Source organism: Rhipicephalus microplus, chromosome 4 (assembly GCF_043290135.1).
Source record: "Rhipicephalus microplus isolate Deutch F79 chromosome 4, USDA_Rmic, whole genome shotgun sequence".
Lineage (NCBI taxonomy): Eukaryota > Metazoa > Arthropoda > Arachnida > Ixodida > Ixodidae > Rhipicephalus > Rhipicephalus microplus.
The window spans coordinates 148783628-148802426 of NC_134703.1; the positions used below are offsets into that span (position 1 = coordinate 148783628).

Below are 18799 nucleotides of genomic sequence, written 5' to 3' on the forward strand. Positions count from 1 at the left end.
ATTTTCGGTTTGGTGTTTTCACACTCCGCTTAGCAGCTAAACAAAGCGGGAATTCAAGTGGACATGCGCCCTTCGCTACGGCCATTAACGCGTTCAAATGCTCTGCTTTGCACGTGCCTATAAGACTGGGTAGTTATCTTCCTGGCAACTGCACTAACATTTGCCAGCCCAGTAACCTGCCGTTAACAAACCTAGCACAATATCTCACTTGTAAGGCAAGAACTAGTATTTTTTAGTCATACACTTCTGAAATCGGCTGTTTTGTATTCATTCCAGCATTTGCGGTAAGTTCCTTCACCTTAGTCTTATCAACACACAACTATGAGTTCTCATTTCTTTGTTTTCAATTACAGCAAAATTTTAGCTTGTGATTGGTTTTCACTTTGTTAATGCTTACGTAAACTTGTAACATGTTTACTGGCTCACACTTGTTTTATTATGTAACGTCCCCTTGAAGCAACACTGATTCTGGAGCCAATTAGCTACAAGAATAAATAATGATAGAGTGGGTAACCTGCAGTGGTGCAGCTGTTCTTCTCCGTGCAGTGTAGTAGCCAAGAGGCCTATTTCAGTGTCTTTTTATGTAATTTTCTCCTTAAAGTAAATAGTGCGAATCGTTACACAATGAGGTGCGACTGCGCACGTCGATGTCGTGCAATAGTGATGAAAATTCATTTCGTAGGCTATGTTTGTAAGCCATGCTAATGTAGCTTCATTTATTCATTCAATAACTAGTGCTGGTAGTTTGAAAACAGATCAGCGCCGTAAAAATTTTGAAAAAAAAATTGGAAACGCACTTATTTTTTTTCTGGGTGATGAATCGAGATAGAACGAACAAGGCACCCAGGTAACCACAATTGATTTTGATCAAGTATGCTTTAGGTGAGGCTTTGGGCTAAAAAACAAGGCGCCAAAGGTATTTCTATTGAAAAGAATGTATTCTAAACATGATAAATACTTTTCCCGCCGAGAACCACTTCCCACCGATTCTGCGAATTCTTGACATTCAGCGCAGTTAGCGAAAACATGGTGCGCTGCCTAATCGTTACATTTTTTTCAACAAAGTTGACCCACTCATATGCAGCCAATTGGTATTTATATTAAACTTAACTGCAGTTAGAATTTTTGAAGTACTTTAAACACCCCGCACATTTGTCGTTTAAGAACGTATGTTGAGTATAACACGTTAATTCCAGACAAGGTGGTTGAAAGCCTCAGACATCTCATCTCATGGACATGCTAATGATGGAAGTGATGCCGTTTAAAAAGGAGTGCATGTGTGCTCTGTGTACGCTTAAGGGTAGTTGTCCGTGTGTGCAAATGTGTTCCTTTGGAAAAATTGCTGAAACAATCATTATCTTCAAAAATTATAATATTTTTTAAACATTTCTATTCTATTCGAAGCCACCTTGCGAAACAGAAAACGACCCCTCGTACGAGACGTCACGACATCGACAGATTGCACGGAGGCTATGGCAGCATGGAGGCTTGGGCGAGATCGATGGCACTAAAAGAAATAAACGCATTGTGAAAAACTTGATTTTTACGAGAGTTTCATTGGTGCGAGAAATGCACTTTCTGATCGGCGTATACCGTAGCCTCTATGCAGACAACAACGACTGATCAGTGTGTTATGCAAAGGCTGAAATCAGTGTTTCCTGCAAGGACTGCGACGAAACCCTCTTTTGTTGTAACATAACATGCTTTGTATGCCAGGCAAGCGTAACCTAGAGATAGTCAGTTGAGCCACGTGAGCATTGAGAGGGACTGTCACGTCTCGGGAAGCAAGTTTTACAGCTCTTTCTTCTACTTTCCTTCTATATTGACTTTATTTTGGTTTTCCTACTTTTTTATTTCTTCATATTCCAATCTAAATATTGGTGTGTTCTTTCCTTCTTTAAAATTTTCTTTCGGTATCATCTCAGTTTCTCTCTCTCTCTGTCTGTCCATTTTATATTTCTTCAACTGTTTTTCTTTCTCACTGTGGTTTTTCTTGTTCCCTCAACCACTACATTACAATGTTGTGGTGCCTAGACACACTCATTCTGTTGCCATGCCTGAATAGACGAGTGGTTGCGACAGTCGCTTGCATGCCGTTTGTATACCAGGTTGAAATCCTGCTGCGGCAAAAAATTCGGTTTCTTTTATTCATTTTACATGCGAAGAATTTCTCAGGGAAATTGCGTGACTGAGCGTATCTATCTATCTATCTATCTATCTATCTATCTATCTATCTATCTATCTATCTATCTATCTATCTATCTATCTATCTATCTATCTATCTATCTATCTATCTATCTATCTATCTATCTATCTATCTATCTATCTATCTATCTATCTATCTATCTATCTATCTATCTATCTATCTATCTATCTATCTATCTATCTATCTATCTATCTATCTATCTATCTATCTATCTATCTATCTATCTATCTATCTATCTATCTATCTATCTATCTATCTATCTATCTATTTATCTATCTATCTATCTATCTATCTATCTATTTATCTATCTATGGCATAAAATGACTTTATGGAGAACATACTTGACTAGTCATAACATGAAAATCATGATATGTATGTCATAAATGTCATGATTCACAATTCAAGGTCCTGCAGCGCTTGTGGTGGTTTCGTTCACATGACATGTTGCAAAACTGGTATGGTATGGCATGATTGCGTGGCGAACACAAGCGACTGACCTTAACATGGAAATCACGACACGCGTGTTATCTAACAACATGAATCAGCCACGCTCATGACGCGCTCCCGGCCGTTTCGCTACCGTCACATATACCAAATTTGGTATTACAGTACGTGAATTGATGACGAAGGTGTGTGACTGGTGCAAACATGATTATCGTGAAATGTGTGTCATGTACCATTATGAGTACATGCCACGCTCTTGATGCACTGGCGGCCGTTTCGCTAGCTTCACTCATATCAAATTTGGTATTACGGGACGTGCATGGATGACGAAAATATGATACTAGTGCAAACAACATAAACATGAGATGCCTGTCATGTAAGAACATGGCTACATGCTACGCTCATGATGCGCTAGTGGCCATTTTGTTAGCTTTAAATATGACAAGTTTGGTATTACGTGACGTCAATGGACCACGAATGTATGTGACTGGTACAAACTTGATAATCATGAGATGTGTGTCATATCAGGACATGAGTACATGCCACAGTCAAACCACCGATAGATTTCAATGTGACGCTGTGCGCGTACTCGCTGGCGTTCTTTTCGTCGCGTCACGCCGGCGTTGCCACGTCAGGAGGTGGTCTTGCCATATATTCGCAGGCACGCGCTTCGTTGCTTTGACGCATGCGCGTTTTAGCGCGTCCGGCGTACCTCCGTAACGAAAAGAGGGAGACGCAGGGTTGTCTGCGTAACGCATCGGTGCGAAATGCAGCATGTCGCATTTCGCGTTGGTTGCCATCGGGCCACAACGACGGATGCTGGTCGCGCCGGTCACGCTTGGCGTAGGACTATAGAGTTTGCTAACGCGTTTTGCTAACGTAGCGTCGCGGTACCCAGCGTGCACGTGCGTCAACGCTACATTGGAGTACGAAGACTGGTGAACACCGGCGACTAGCAGCTGTCGCGTGACCTTTCTTGACTGGAGACCAAAAAGCGACCGATAATCACACCGGCAGAAGCTGCATGCGAAAGACCGGAAATCACAAAAACAGAGAGTCACGTGCGGATCTCGTTATGAGCGAAAACTCTGAAGACCGGGACCGATCAGCTGATCGCCGCCAGCTGAGTGAGCGAAGCAACTTGATCGCGCCGCATTCATTGTTTTCGTCCGTTCTCGAACAGCATTCCCCAGAGCGTCAAGGAGTTCGATTCAAATGAAGAGCAAAAGAGTGTCATGACGCTGATGCGCTATTCTTATTTTCTGCATTACGACTCTTCCATGTCCACTTGCGGTTTCCTCGTTTGCGTTTCTAGTACCGATGCCATATCTCCTACTGCCTGGTCTGCAGCCTGCTTCTTCCCTAACTTTCCATTAAAGTCTCCCATCAGTATAGTATACTGTGTTTTTACCCTACTCATTGCCGATTCCACGTCTTCATGAAAGCTTTCAACTGAAGCGTCATCATGGCTGGATATAAATGCGTAAGCCTGTACCACCTTCATCCCTTCATCTTGTATCTCATATTCAGTTTAATTACGATACCTACCATTCTTTCATTTATGCTATAGTATTCCTCTATGTTGCCAGCTATGTTTCTGTGAATTAGAAACCACACTCTCTGTTCTCTTCTGTCAGCCGAACCCCGATAGCAAAGGACGTGCCCATTCTGTAGCGCTTTATAGACCTCATCTGTCCTCCTAACCTCACTGAGTCCCATTATATCCCATTTAACATCCTCTAGGCCCTCGAATAGGGCAGCTAGACTTCCCTCACTAGATAAGCTTCAAGCGTTAAACGTTGCCAAGTTCAGGTTCCAAATTAAACAAGACTTTATAATGAGTGTACACCCAGACATCGTGCAGGATGTGGAGGTGGTGGGCAAGGTATGATGCAATGGCCATAGAATGGTACGGTCTCAAATTTGCCTAGACTTGAAAAAGGAACCACAGAAACTGATACACAAGAAGCCAATCAATGAGCTAGCACTTAGAAGGAAAGTACAGGAATTCAGAGTCTCGCTTCAGAACAGGTACGTGGCTCTTAGTGAGGAGACCAAGCTTAGCGTAGATACAATGAGTGATAATCTGACGAGTACGATTACGGAGTGTGCAGTGGAAGTTGGAGGCGGGGTAGTTGGACAGGACACTGGCAAGCTTTCCCAGGAAACAAAGAATCTCATTAAGAAGCGTCTAATCATGTAAGTTTGAAGTACAACAGAAAAAAATCGAACTGGCAGAGCTTTCGAAGTTGATTAATAGGCGTAAAGTATGCGATGTAAGAAGGTATTACATGGAGAGAATTTAACATGCTCTGAAAAACGGAGGAAGCGTCAAAGCAGTGAAGAGGAAACTTGGAATAGGCAAAAGTCGGATGTATGCACTAAGGGACAAAGAAGGCAAAATAACTACCAATATGGATAGGATAGTTGAAATAGCGGAGGAGTTTTACAGAGATCTGTACAGTAGCCGAGACAACCACGACCCTAATACTATAAGAACTAGCAGTAACCCAGATGACACCCCACCAGTAATGATAGAAGTCAGAAAAGCTTCGGAGAGCATGCAAAGAGGCAAAGCTGCTGGAGAGGATCAGGTAACATCCCATCTGCTGAAGTATGGAGGGCAGATTGTGTTAGAAAACCAAGCCACCCTGTTTACGAGGTGTCTCCTGACGGGAAGAATACCAGAGTCTTAGTAAAATGCTAACATCATTTTAATACATAAGAATGGAGATGACAAGAAATCGAAGAATTACAGGCTGATCAGTTTGATTTCTGTAGTATACAAGCTATTTACAAAGATAATTGCTAGCAGTGTAAAGAAAACATTAGAGTTCAATCAACCAAAGGAACAAGCAGGATTTCGAACAGGCTTTTCAACAATCGACCACATTCATACTATCAATCAGGTAATAGCGAAATGCTCAGAATATAACCAAGCACTATACATAGCCTTCATAAATAACGAGAAGGCGTTTTATTCAGTAGAAATATGAGCCGTCATGCAGACACTGCGGAATCAGGGCGTATACGAAGCATATATAAACATGCTAGAAGAAATTCACAGGGGATAAACAATAGGGCTTCATAAAGAAAGCAACAGAATACCAATCAAGAAGGGTGTAAAGCCGGGGGACACAATCTCCTCATTGCTGTTTACCACGTCCTTACAGGAGGTTCTCAGAAGCCTATTATGGGAACCGTTAGGGATAAGAGTTAATGGAAAGTACCTTAGTAACCTGAGCTTCACCGATGGCATTGCATTGCTGAGTAACTCAGGGGACGAATTGCAACTCATGATTACGTAGTTTGACGAGGAGAGCGGAAAAGTGGGTATTAAAATTATTCTGCAGAAAACAAAAGTAATGTACAACAACCTCGGAAGAGAGCAGCACTTCGAGGTAGGTAATAGTGCTCTTCAAGTTGTGAAAGACTATGTCTACTTAGGGCAGGTAATAACCGCTGAGCCGAACCACGAGATTTAAGTAACTAGAAGAATAAGAATCAGGTGGAGCATATTTGGCAAGCATTCTCAAATTACGACAGGTAGATTGCCACTATCCCACAAGAGGAAGGTATATAACAGCTGCTTCTTGCCGGTACTTAGCTACGGAGCAGAAACCTGGAGACTTAGAAGGAGGGTTCAGCTTAAAATGAGGACGACGCAGCGAGCAATGGAAAGAAAATTGTAGGTGTAACCTTAAGAGACAAGAAGAGAGCAGAGGGGATTAGGGAACAAACGGGGGTTAGGATATCATAGTTGAAATCAAGAAGAAAAATGGACATGGGCCGGGCATGTAGCGCGTAGACAGGATAACCGCTGCTCATTAGGGCTAACTAACTGGATTCCCAGAGAAGGCAAGCGGGTTAGGGAGAGACAGAAAGTTACGTGGGCAGATGAGATTAATAGGCTTGCGGGTATAACTTGGCAGCAGCAAGCACAGGACCAATTTAACTGGCGGAACATGGGATTGGCCTTTGTCCCGCAGTGGACGTAAGCAGGCTGATGATGATGATAATGCGCTATGCCATGGTTTCATCGCTGGCAGCACACATGCCCCCCAAAAATTGGCAGATTTCATGACAGTGGGAATCCATGATATGCAAAGCTCAAATGAAGAAGGTTGATAGGCCACTTTCAAATCACCACAACGTTAAAAGGTAGAGATAAATTATGCCATACACGACTTCCGTGTCATGATTAATATGATTGGATATGTCATTTACCTTCTTCATCTATTCACGTTACGTGATGCCATATTTAGTATATGTGGAGCTAGCGAAACGGCCACAAGCACGCTTTGAGCGTGCAATGTTGTTATGTTCTGATATGAAACGCATCTCATGATTATCATGTTTGCACCAGTCATATACCTTCGTCATTCATTGACGTCATGTACCACCAAAGTCGGTATATGTGGAGCGAGCAAAACTGCCGCGAGCGCACCATGAAGGGCCCAAAATACTCCCATGTAGCGTTAATACGCACGCGCGGTGGGCACAGCGACACTACGTCAGCAAAACGCGAGCCCTCTATAGTCCTATAGTATGTAGTCATGTTGTTACATGACACGCATCTCATGTTTATTATGTTTGCACCAGTCTCATACCTTTGTCATCTATTCACATCCCGTAATACCAAATTTCGTATACGTGAAGCTAGCGAAACGGCCACCAGCACATCATGAGCGTGGCATTGAGTCATGTTGTTACATGACACGCATCTCATGGTTTTCATGTTTGCACCAGTCAGATACCTTCGTCATTCATTCACGTACCGTAATACCAAATTTGGTATATGTGACGCTAGCGGAAAAGCAGTGAGCGCATCACGAGCTTGGCATGTAGTCATGTTGTGACATGACAGTCATGTCATGATTTTCATGTTAGGGTCTGTCGCTTGTGTTCATCATGCAATAATGTCATACCATACCAGTTTCGCAACATTTCATGGGAACGAAACCACTGCAATAGCAACAAGACCATGAAATGTATATCATGACCTTCATGACATACGTGTTATGATCTTCATGTAACGACTAGTCAAACATGCTCATCATATAGCCATGTTATGCCACACCAAGTTCGCTATCGATACCATTATCGAAATGGCCAGGAGAGCTAAAAGTCGTAGGCGGCTAGATAGATAGATAGATACATAGATCATCATCATCATCATCATCATCATCATCATCAGCGCGACTATGTCCACTGCAGGACAAAGGCCTCTCCGATGTTCCGCCAGATAACCCGGTCCTGTGCTTGCTGCTGCCAATTTATACCCGCAAACTTTCTAATCTCATTTTCCCACCTAACCTTCTGTCTCCCCCTAACTCACTTTCCTTCTCTGGGAATCCAGTTAGTTACCCTTAACGACCAGCGGTTATCCTGTCTACGCGCTACATGCCCGGCCCATGTCCATATCTTCTTATTGATTTCAGCTAAGATATCCTTAACCCCAGTTCATTCCCTAGTTCACTCTGCTCTCTTCTTGTCTTTCATATCCTTAACCCCCGTTCATTCCTCAGTTCACTCTGCTCTCTTCTTGGCTTTCAAGGTTATACCTACCATTTTTCTTTCCATTGCTCGCTGCGTCGTCCTCAATTTAAGCTGAACCCTCTTTGTAAGTCTCCAGGTTTCTGCTCCGTAGTTAAGTACCGGCAAGATACAGCTGTTATATACCTTTCTCTTGAGGGATAGTGGCAATTTACCTGTCATAATTTGAGAGTGCTTGCCAAATGTGCTCCACCCCATTCTTATTCTTCTAGTTACTTCAATCTCGTGGTTCGGCTCCGTGGTTATTACCTGCCCTAAGTAGACATAGTCTTTTACAACTTGAAGTGCACTATTACCTATCTCGAAGCGCTGCTCTTTTCCGAGGTTGTTGTGCATTACTTTCGTTTTGTGCAGATTCATTTTGAGACCCACCTTTCTGCTCCCTTTGTCTAACTCCGTAATCATGAGTTGCAATTCGTCCCCTGAGTTATTCAGCAATGCAATGTCATCGGCGAAGCGCAGGTTTCTAAGGTACTCTTAAATAACTCTTATCCCTAACTGTTCCCATTCTAGGCTTCTGAAAACCTCCTGTAAGCACACGGTAAATAGCATTGGGGAGATTGTGTCCCCCTGCCTTATACCCTTCTTGATTGGTATTCTGTTGCTTTTTTATGAAGCACTATGGTAACAGTTGATCCCCTGTAGATTTCTTCCAGGATGTTTAAATATACTTCATCGACGCACTGATTTCGCAGTGTCTGCATGACGGCTGATATTTCTACTGAAACAAACGCGTCCTCGTAATCTATGTATAGTGGTTATAGATAGTGGTTATAGATATAGTGGTTATACATAGTGGGCTATGTATAGTGGTTGGTTATATTCTGAGCATTTTTCTAATACCTGATTGATAGTATGAATGTGGTCGATTGTGGAGTAGCGTGTTCGAAATCCTGCTTGTTTCTTTGGTTGATTGAATTCTAACGTTTTCTTTACTCTGTTAGCAATTACTTTTGTCAATAGCTTGTATACTACAGAGAGCAAGCTAATCGGCCTGTAATTCTTCAAGTCCTTGTCATGTCCTTTCTTATGTATTAAGATGATGTTAGCGTTCTTCCAAGACCCTGGTGCTCTTCCCGTCAAGAGACACCTCGTAAACAGGGGGGCTAGTTTTTCTAACACAATCTTTCCTCCATCTTTCAGCAGATCTGATGTTACCTGATCCTCACCAGAAGCTTTGCCTCTTTGCATGCTCTCCAAAGCTTTTCTGACTTCTTCTATTATTATTGGTGGGGTGTCATCTGGGTTACTGCTAGTTCTTATAGTATTAAAGTCGTGGTTATACCGGCTACTCTACAGATCTCTGTAAAACTCCTCCGCTATTATAACTATCCTATCTATATTGGTTGTTATTTCGTCTTCTTTGTCCCTTAGTGCATACATCCGATTTTTGCTTATCCCAAGTTTTCTCTTCACTGCTTTGACGCTTCCTCCATTTTTCAGAGCGTGTTCAATTCTATCCATGTTATACCTTCTTACGTCGGATACCTCACGCCTGATAATCAACTTCGAAAGCTCTGCCAGTTCTATTTTGTCTGTTGTACTTGAGACTTTCATGATTTGACGCTTCTTAATGAGAGTCTTCGTTTCCTGGGAAAGCTTGCCAGTTTCCTGTCTAACTACCCTTCCTCGAACTTCCACTGCACACTCCGTAATGATACTCGTCAGATTATCATTCATTGTATCTATGCTAAGGTTGGTTTCCTCACTAAGAGCCGAGTACTTGTTCTGAAGGGAGGCTCTGAATTTTTGTACTTTCCTTCTCAGTGCTAGATCATTGATTGGCGTATGCGTATCAGTTTCTGTCGTTCCTTTCTTAAGTCTAGGTGAATTCGAGACCGTACCATTTTATCCCTATCGGAAAAATTGCCATGGTGGATACTGGAAAACATGGTGGGAGTAGTGGAAATAATAGTGGGCATGGTGGAAATAATAGTGGGCATGGTGGAAATTATGATGGCTATGGTGGGACGTAGTGGAAAATATGGTGGTTATGCTGGGACATACTGGGTGGTATGGTGTACAGATGATGGGTAAAGTGGAAATGATGGTGGAAAGCAAAGGCTAGATAATGGGCAATAATGGGACACTCTGCCCAGCATTGCGATAATGCTGGGAAGCCCTAAGCATATGGTGGGTGGTGCTTACTATGGTGGGCTACATGGTGTACCAAGTTGAGAAACTCTTCCCACCATTGCGATAATGCTGGGAAGCACTAAGCAGATGATGGGTGCTGCTTGTTATGGTGGGCCACATGGTGTACCAAGCTGAGAAGCTCTGCCCACCATCGCGATAATGCTGGGAAGCAGTAAGCAGATGATGGGTGGGCTGATAATGCTGTGCAATTTATATAATGTACAAAGCTGGGATCTGTACACTACATGTTCTACCACCATGATTTCCACCAAAGGTTAGGCCTACTGACCGAGCCCGTACAATTGTGTTATCCGTGTTTCCGGGTTTCAGAATACATGATTACGACGATTGAGTATGACAATACAGCGCAGCCATATGGCATCAATTAACCTAAGTGAAGCATTTTTCATTGTGTATGGTGTCCGCTCAAGAAACAACAAACATCGATGCAACGCGATTAAAGCACTCCCAGAGAACGTAATTAAGTGTCTTTTTACCGACAGCCACCGGTCACACTCGCCGGCACTTCTCTAGCTTTTTTACGAGAACTCAGACGTGGCAATTCGTGTGCTTGGTGAACCAATATGATAGCGTAATGTTTCCGGCACACTGCATTCGTTTCGGCCAAGCCGTTATGTAGTTGTTGCTTTAGCGAAAGAGCTACAGCATTGCACTGGCGCGACCGCCCCCTACATTGCGCGAAAAGCATCCCAATACTCAATCAAATAAATTAGGCGGGCGTATCTATGAAGTGAGCTTAGAAGCGTCATAAAGCGTGAACAGATGTCGCCCTTTACAACGAGCGCGAAACGGATATTAAACTTGGCAGACTCCGCCGGTAAACTGTCGCTGCTCCCCAGTCCACTTGATTTTTTTTCTTGAAGTTGTGAATTGCAAAAAAATAGCACTAGTGTCATTAACATAGTGGCAATTGTTACAGGCCACAGTTGCTTGTGTTTATAAATGTGCAATATTTAGTAGCAGGTGTAGATCTTGTCTATGTTGTGTACACAACAAACATAACCAAGTTGAACCTTAAGTTTGTATGGCAACTAAGTATTTAACACGCAAACGACCTCATGTTGGTGTGGCGCAGTGGTTAGCGTCTTCGAATGGGAATTCGCAGGTTGCACGTTCGATCCTCCGTGGCGCCTTGTTTTTTTTTACGGGACAGGTGTTTTTATACCGTTTTTATAGAATTCTTTTTTATTTTTTGTGGCAGCTCGTCACGGTGATTCTGACGTCATTTCGGGCTCAAGTGTTGCCGGCACTGCAGCACCCACCATACCCACTATGCGCCATAGTGGGCGTTTCCCACCATTCACCCACTACATTAATCCACTATAATGGTGGGTGGTGGTTTCCACCATGCCCACCATTCGTTTTTTTCCGATAAGGTGGTCACTACATCGTACCTTGTCAACCACTTTCACATCCTGCACAATGCCTGGTTGTGCACTCATTATAAAGTCAATTTTGTTCTTATTATCGCCATTAGGGCTCCTCCATGTCCATTTGCGGTTTCCTCGTTTACGGTAGAAGGTATTCAAAATCCGTAAGTAATTGCGTTCTGCGAATTTTCTAGTAGCTCTCCCCTGGCGTTTCTAGTACCGATGCCATAATCTTCTACCGCCTGGTCTCCAGCCTGCTTCTTCCCTACCTTTGCATGAAAGTCTCCCATCAGTATTGTATACGGTGTTTTTACCTTACTCATTGCCGATTCCACGTCTTCATAGAAGCTTTCAACTGAAGCGTCATCATGGCTGGATGTAGGCGCGTAAGTATGTACCACGTTCATCTTGTATCTCTTATTCAGTTTAATTACAAACCTACCACCCTTTCATTTATGCTATAGTATTCCTCTATGTTGCCAGCTTTGTTTCTGTGAATTAGGAACCCCACTCCCAGTTCTCTTCTGTCAGCCAAGCCCTGATAGCAAAGGACGTGCCCATTTTGTAGCACCATATGGACCTCATCTGTCCTCCTAACCTCACTGAGCCCTATTATATCTCATTTAACACTCTCTAGCTCCTCGATTAGTACAGCTAGACTTCCCTCACTAGATAAGGTTCTAGCGTTAAACGTTGCCATGTTCAGGTTCCAATGGCGGCCTGTCCGGATCCAGAGATTCTTAGCACCCTCTGCTGCGTTGCAGATCTGACCACCACCGTGGTCACTTGCTTCGCAGCTGCTGGGGACTGAGGGCCGTTAGTTGTTTGACGTATGCATGTGGGAGGTAGTGGCCAGATACTGCACCAGGGTGGCCAATCCTTCTCTGGTGAGGGAGTGCGTTCCCGGTGGTGGTTACTAGTGAGGCCGCACCCCAGGCCTCGTAATGCAGTTTCATCACTACGCGGATTTTTTTATCCGGTTGGGAACTGCGCGGCGCCTGGATTTAAACAACGGACCTTTTGCATGCGAGGCGGATGCTCTAACCACTACGCCTTCGCTGCTCCACATAAAATTGACTCCCACAATGCTGGGGATCTGCTAGAATTTATTGGTGGTAGACAAGTTGCCATTTCCCACACTACTGAGATGGACGTTTACCTGTATAATGCAGTTGAAAGTTAGCAAAAAAAGAACTGTTGCGATTGGCTTTTAGGATTATTTAGCTTTTAAAAGATCTAAGAAGATCCGGATCACCATTTGGCTTCATATAGAAAGGAGTCTAAAAAAGAAGTCTAAAGTGCGAATGCTGGACTTGCTTGACCCGTAATCTTCAGCTCGTGCGATTTCTCGGACACTCAGCGGTCCGACTGTAGAGGTTCTTCTTGTTGATGTGTTTCCAATTAAACGGTTTATCCACGTTGTTACTGCAAGAAGGCGCGAGTACCGGCTGAAGTCTCTTACCTTCAATAATGCTTGTTGCTGTGAAAGGGTCACGACACAAGCAGCCTCGGGTACCTATTCCTCAGTAGGTGTTTCGAGCCTTGTAGTTCTTGTGTCAGGTTCCCAGGTGTGCTTGGGATGAGAGAGCCGGGGAGGACCTTTCCACCCCAGAGATGAACGCAAAATCGTGACTTCCGTGACACCTCTTGTAAGCAGATCAGCCCGATTTTTCTCGCTTTTGCAGTGCTGTCTCACGTAGCCCACTGTGTGCTGCTGTATTTCTGCGACTTGGTTTCTGACATACACCTCGCGATGTCCTGTATCTTGTGATACCCAGTGGATGCCAATCTGGGAGTCAGTCGAAAAGAATGATCTTGTGTTTAGTAAAGATGGAATGCTCTTGATGTAGTTGTAGATGCGGGGGCTGCTGTAAGACAGGCAAGCAGCTCCAAACGAGGCAGAGATTGAACTTTTAGTGGTGGGATTAGTCCCTTGCTCATGAGAAGATGTGTACTGCGTTCTTGCGAGTGCTGCGATTAAGTACATACGTAGACAGCTGCACCGTACGCCCGCAGGCTGGCATCCGGGAAGACGTGTAGCTGAGTAGTTCTGATTAGATAACCTAGCGCCCCCTTGACTTGTCAAGGTAGGCGAACCTCGTTTAGCATCGGGAGCTCGGCACACCAGGTGTTCCATGCTGAGTGCTGTTCTTGTGGCAGTGGACAATCCTAAGCACGCTTTAGTTTCCAGAGATTTCGGAAAATCAGTTTAGCTTGAAGAGTGAATGGCATAAGAGAGCAGAGGATCGTACAAGCTTGCGAATGCTTGAAGCGTTTTTCGTTTCGTAGTAGGCATAGTCGACAGTAACTTAAGGACGTTGTCGGTGCTCACAATAACTGAGTCATCGTTTCTTTCCCATAAGAGCCCAAGTACCTTCATTGTATGTGGATCACCACCGTCATTTTCCAATGATAACGGATCTGTTCGGAACTGTTCTCCTAGCAAGGAGCTGCTTGATGCCCACTTACGAATCTCCATTCTGGCGTCTGCTAGGATGGTTTTTGCTTCTGAGTAAATTTGTTGGGCTGTCTGCAGGTTGTCCGGACCAACCACTAAATTGTCGACGTAAAATGACTGTCTGAGACACTCCAGCTGTTTCGGGGAATCGCTTTTCAAAGCGTTGGAAATGGTGATGCAACGTTGCTGCGAGCAGAAAAGGGCTCGATTTTGTGCCGAAGGGCACGCGGGTGATTCGCCAGTGAACAATTGGTGAAATGGGTCATGTTTCGTAGGAAGATGATCGACCCATAGGGAGCACAGTGCGTCCTTATCGTCTGGGCGAATGCTAATCTGAAGGTAGGCCTTCTTGATGTCAACTATCATGATGATTGGATGCATTTTGAATTTGAGTAGGAGCTTAAGTAAGTCGGCGTCCATGTTAGGCCCCTTCATGAGCACATTGTTCAGGGATGGTTGATCGGGAGCTTGAGATTGCGCGTCGAAGATGACTTGCAGCTTGGTGGTGACGGCATCCCGACGAATTACTCCGTGATGTGGCATGTACGTGTTGGGCTTGGGTGCAAGATCTTTGTCCGGAACTTGTTCCGCATGGTAGTCGTTGAAGTATGCCTTGATGGTGTCGTCATAATGAGCCAAAAGATCTGGTTGCTGTTGAAAGCGGCTTAGCTGCATTAGGAGCCGCTGTTTGGCGATGATATAGAGTGAAATCTCGGTATAACAAACTTCAGGGGACTGCGGAAATTTGTTCGTTGTTTCGAAAGGTCGTTATAGTGAAAGCTCTAAAATTAACCATAAATGCTTATTTTGCACGAATCAAAACGACTTACCTTTACAACGGTGGGTCCTTGAAATCGTTTTTCACGAGAAAAAAATGCACAAGTAAACACCAAAAAATGCACGTTTACTTTAAAGAAGTCTGTGATTCTTTTATTGATGCGAGCAGCCCAAATTTTGCAGCGCGAAGGCCTCCAGCTCACCACAATCCTGTGGTGCGACTTGGTTCTTTGGTCACAACAGCCTGCTTTTTGCTTTCACGTTGCCGAAGAATATCCATTGCCTCGCTAAGCAAAAAGTGCTTCCTCTTCTTCGTCGCAAGCAGAGATGAACTCATTTGTAGTATCACCGCAGCGCGAACGCTGACTTGCTTTGCGGACGCGATAAGTAATCACATAAAGGGATGAACACGACTGAAAAAACAAGGTATCCAAAGAAAAACTCGAAGTGTCACGACTGTCATCGCCTCTTTCGAAGTAAAAAAAAGTGCTAGGAAAGAAAATTCCTCGCGTTTCGTTTTCTGCTCTCTCGCTGTCTCAGGTTTTCCGCGCCCATGCTTCCTGCTCCGCAACTCCCACTTCGCCTCGCTGACTTTGCCCTCCCATGTTGCCCTCACCTCTGCGCTCGCTTGTAAACCTGCAGCGTCGGCGTTTCAACAAAAAGAAAGAAAAGAAAGTCGTCCTTTCGCTTTGTCCTCTGCTTGTGTACTGCTCTGGTATTCACGAGGGATTTCAGAACGTAAGTTTGTGGTACTGAGGCGTTGTTAATATATAGCGGAACTAAATTAACGCTAGTTATTCTGAAAAGTTTGGTATGCTGAAGTACGTAGTAGTGAAATAATTTTACATTGAATCTATTAGCAGTCAGCGCGGGATTTTTTAAAAAATTGTTAATCTGAAAAGTTTGTTAATGTGGGGTTTTTTCTACCGAGATTTTATTGTAGTTGCTCTGCCCATTGTCTAAACCGGGCTCCTGAATAAGGAGAGGAACTTCGTAGCATTCTCCTACTTTGGAAATGCCCCTTTCGAATAGTTCGAGGACCATGCTGCTGCCTTAGCTGCTGTCAGGATCATCCTGAATTCCGAGAGAGTCCAGTCGCCAAAAGTTAGTGATTCCCGCCTCCAAGTTGGCATCACGTTTGGAGGCGCCTTCGATAGCAATAAAGGGGAAGGTTGCACGCGCGCCCGATCCTTGGGTTAGCTTGCATAGGGAACCCTGTAGAACTCCGATCCTATTAGTACACTTATGTCATCCTCGCGTAATGTCATCGCGTCTGGACGTGCATTGGCGGGGAGCATACCTTTCTATACCATGGTTACGATTTCGCCGTCGGATGGCAGAATTGTCCCCGGGCTGATTTCTGGTATCGCCAAAGCTTCTATTGTCTCGTTGCTGCTGTGTTGGCTCCGCAACGTCACGTCAATGCAACGCACTCACAGGTGAAAGTCGCGGGCCGTTTCGTTTGACCGAAGGTAAACAAGGTGAGGCGCTCAGTGCCTCGAACAGGACATTTCAAATTTCGAGCAATGTCCTGAAGAATGAACAAACGCTGACTTCCTGTGTCGAGCAGGAACCGAAGCAGAACTGTTTCGCCGGTGTAATAGCCCATGCTCTGCCAGTGTGCAGCAGTACGAGCGTCAAACCAGCGCCGGCAGTTGAGACGGACGTCACAGGAAAATTGAGTGGTTGTAGACGCTGGTGCAGAATCTTGTCGCACCGGCGTGTTCTTGGCATGCTGTGAGTGGTTCGCTCCATTTTTAATGTCGCACAGAGATGTTAGGTGTTGTCCCGTGCATCAGCGGCCTTGCAGGGTTCTGGCAGAGCGGCAATCATTGGTGAAATGGTTGCGTTTACCGCAGCGAAAACGTAGCTTCTCTTCGTGAAGCCTCTTCTGGATCTTTTCCAGAGGAAAACCGTTTGGAGAAATCCTGAAGGGTGTGTTCGGGAGAGGTGCACAGGACACGCAGGGATGCGAGTATGGGGATTGAAGTTCAGCTGAAAAGGCTCCAGCAGAGGGCAAGGGCGGCTGACGGATCAGCAAGTCTCGCTGCGGAGGCCTCCGGCTTGTAGCTGATATCGGTTGCTGGAGACCGCTTTCCTCCTGTACCTCTACTTGTACTTTGATAAAACTCAGGAGGTCTTTCACTCGTGACTGGGCTTCCCGAGATGCTGTGGCGTTCTCAGTTAGCATGGCTTTTTTTTGCCGTTGGCGACATGGTATACCGAGGTCCGGAAGTAATGCCTTTAAGAGATCACGCCACAGCATGGTGGCATACTCACCTGGAGATACTCCGAGACATTCGAGGGCGTTGATGCGGAATGTGGGTTCATCATGTAGATTTCTTAACAAAGTTACGCCTGCGGAACTTTGGACTGGTGCGATTGACAGCAAACTGTCGAGATGGTCGTCGACTAGCATGTCGTGACAACCGAAGCGGTCTGACAGGATCTGAATAGCGACGTCATAGTTCACTTCGGCCAGGCGAATACCTTGAATGGCTGCCTTCGCTGCCCCAGTCAGGTATGTCAATAGGTAGCGGAACTTGTAAATTTTCGGTATCCAGTCCTCGTTGTGTATACTGGCTTGAAACTGGTCCCAAAATTTTTGCCAGTCGCGTCGTTCGTCTTAGAAACTTGGTATGTGCATGCAGCTTGGGCAGTGCGAGGCGAGACGGCGTTGTGGGAGTCGGAAAGCCTGGCGAAGGTAAGGTTGCGGTTTGCTGCGATGTGCCAATCAGGGGGTCACCGAGTGAAGTGGTTGTGACGTCGACGTATGCGGGTGGGATTGGCGACTTTGGCTTGGTTACGCGTCGAGCCCTTCCTTTAGCGCAGATGACCCGATCTTCCTATTCGCTTGCGGTGGTCAAGTCTATCTCAAGGTCCTTACCGTGTAGCGTATCTTGAATAATCTTGTCGAAGGTGATGAGGTGGGCGTGTTTCGCCACAATGATGTCGACGAGCTCCTGGAGCCTGTGAGCAGGGGTCGTCGAGTCTGCCAGTAGCGTGTCGAGAGTCTATATTGCCTTGGTGATGGCTGTCCGGTAGAAGCCACGCTGTACTCGGAGTTGATGTATTGTCGAAAGTCGGGGGGCCAGACTACCGGGTGGGTTTCAGCACCAGAACGAAGTGTGAGAAAAGAAGGGGACCCGGACCCAATCTTTTAGCTGTGTTGAAGGTCGAAGGATCAACTGAGCGAGCCAGCACCCATGGCTCGTGCCCGCTGCCCCTTTTTTCTTCTTTATTTACAACAATCCCAATATTAGTGACACATCTGGTTTTATAGTATTCAGTTTCTCTGTTTTTCTTATGTATAATACAAAAAAAGCTATAAATATGCACAAGTACAACTTTGTGATTTTGTAATAAACTGTTGCACTTAAGTTGTGCCACTATCTTGAGGACTAGACTTTGGGGTTGTTCAGTGTTGCTTCTACATTATTTTTGGCACACAAAGCTTCCGAAGTATTCTGCCAGTCTAGTTACACAGTTTAAACTTTCGTGTACTGTAGTAGTCAAGATACAAGGAAGCCAAAACCTGTTATGCGTACCACTACTGTACACAGCAATAGAGCAGTTGGAAAATTTAAAAGGAAAGTGAGGAATCTGTGCATATGCCTTTAGATGGAGTGTTTACAAGATATGAAAATGAAGAAGCAGTATATATTAAAGTAAAAAAAACCATGAGGTACAAGTTTGTTACAAGACCAATTATTTTTAGACTCCTTTCTATCTGAAGATAGATAGATACGCTCAAAGTCACTGAAGTTCGCTAAGAAATGCTTCGCATTAAAAACAATTGGCAGCATATCCATGGAGTGATTCATGGAGAGA

General features: G+C 44.6%; 2 protein-coding genes across 2 annotated transcripts in view; one reads left to right on the plus strand and one right to left on the minus strand.

The window, feature by feature from the left end:
• Window positions 1-1485, plus strand: part of LOC142814042 (uncharacterized) — a 93345-nt gene extending 91860 nt beyond the window's left edge. Inside the window, exon 7 of the mRNA XM_075891985.1 lies at window positions 1405-1485. The gene's annotated coding sequence lies outside the window, so the exon portion shown is untranslated. The remainder of the gene's footprint in view (window positions 1-1404) is intronic.
• Window positions 1486-13942: 12457 nt separating this feature from the next.
• On the minus strand, window positions 13943-14866 carry LOC142814429 (uncharacterized). Its single transcript, XM_075893188.1, has one exon. It carries the CDS (start codon window positions 14864-14866, stop codon window positions 13943-13945), a length of 924 nt encoding a protein of 307 aa, XP_075749303.1.
• Between the last annotated feature and the right edge of the window lie 3933 nt (window positions 14867-18799).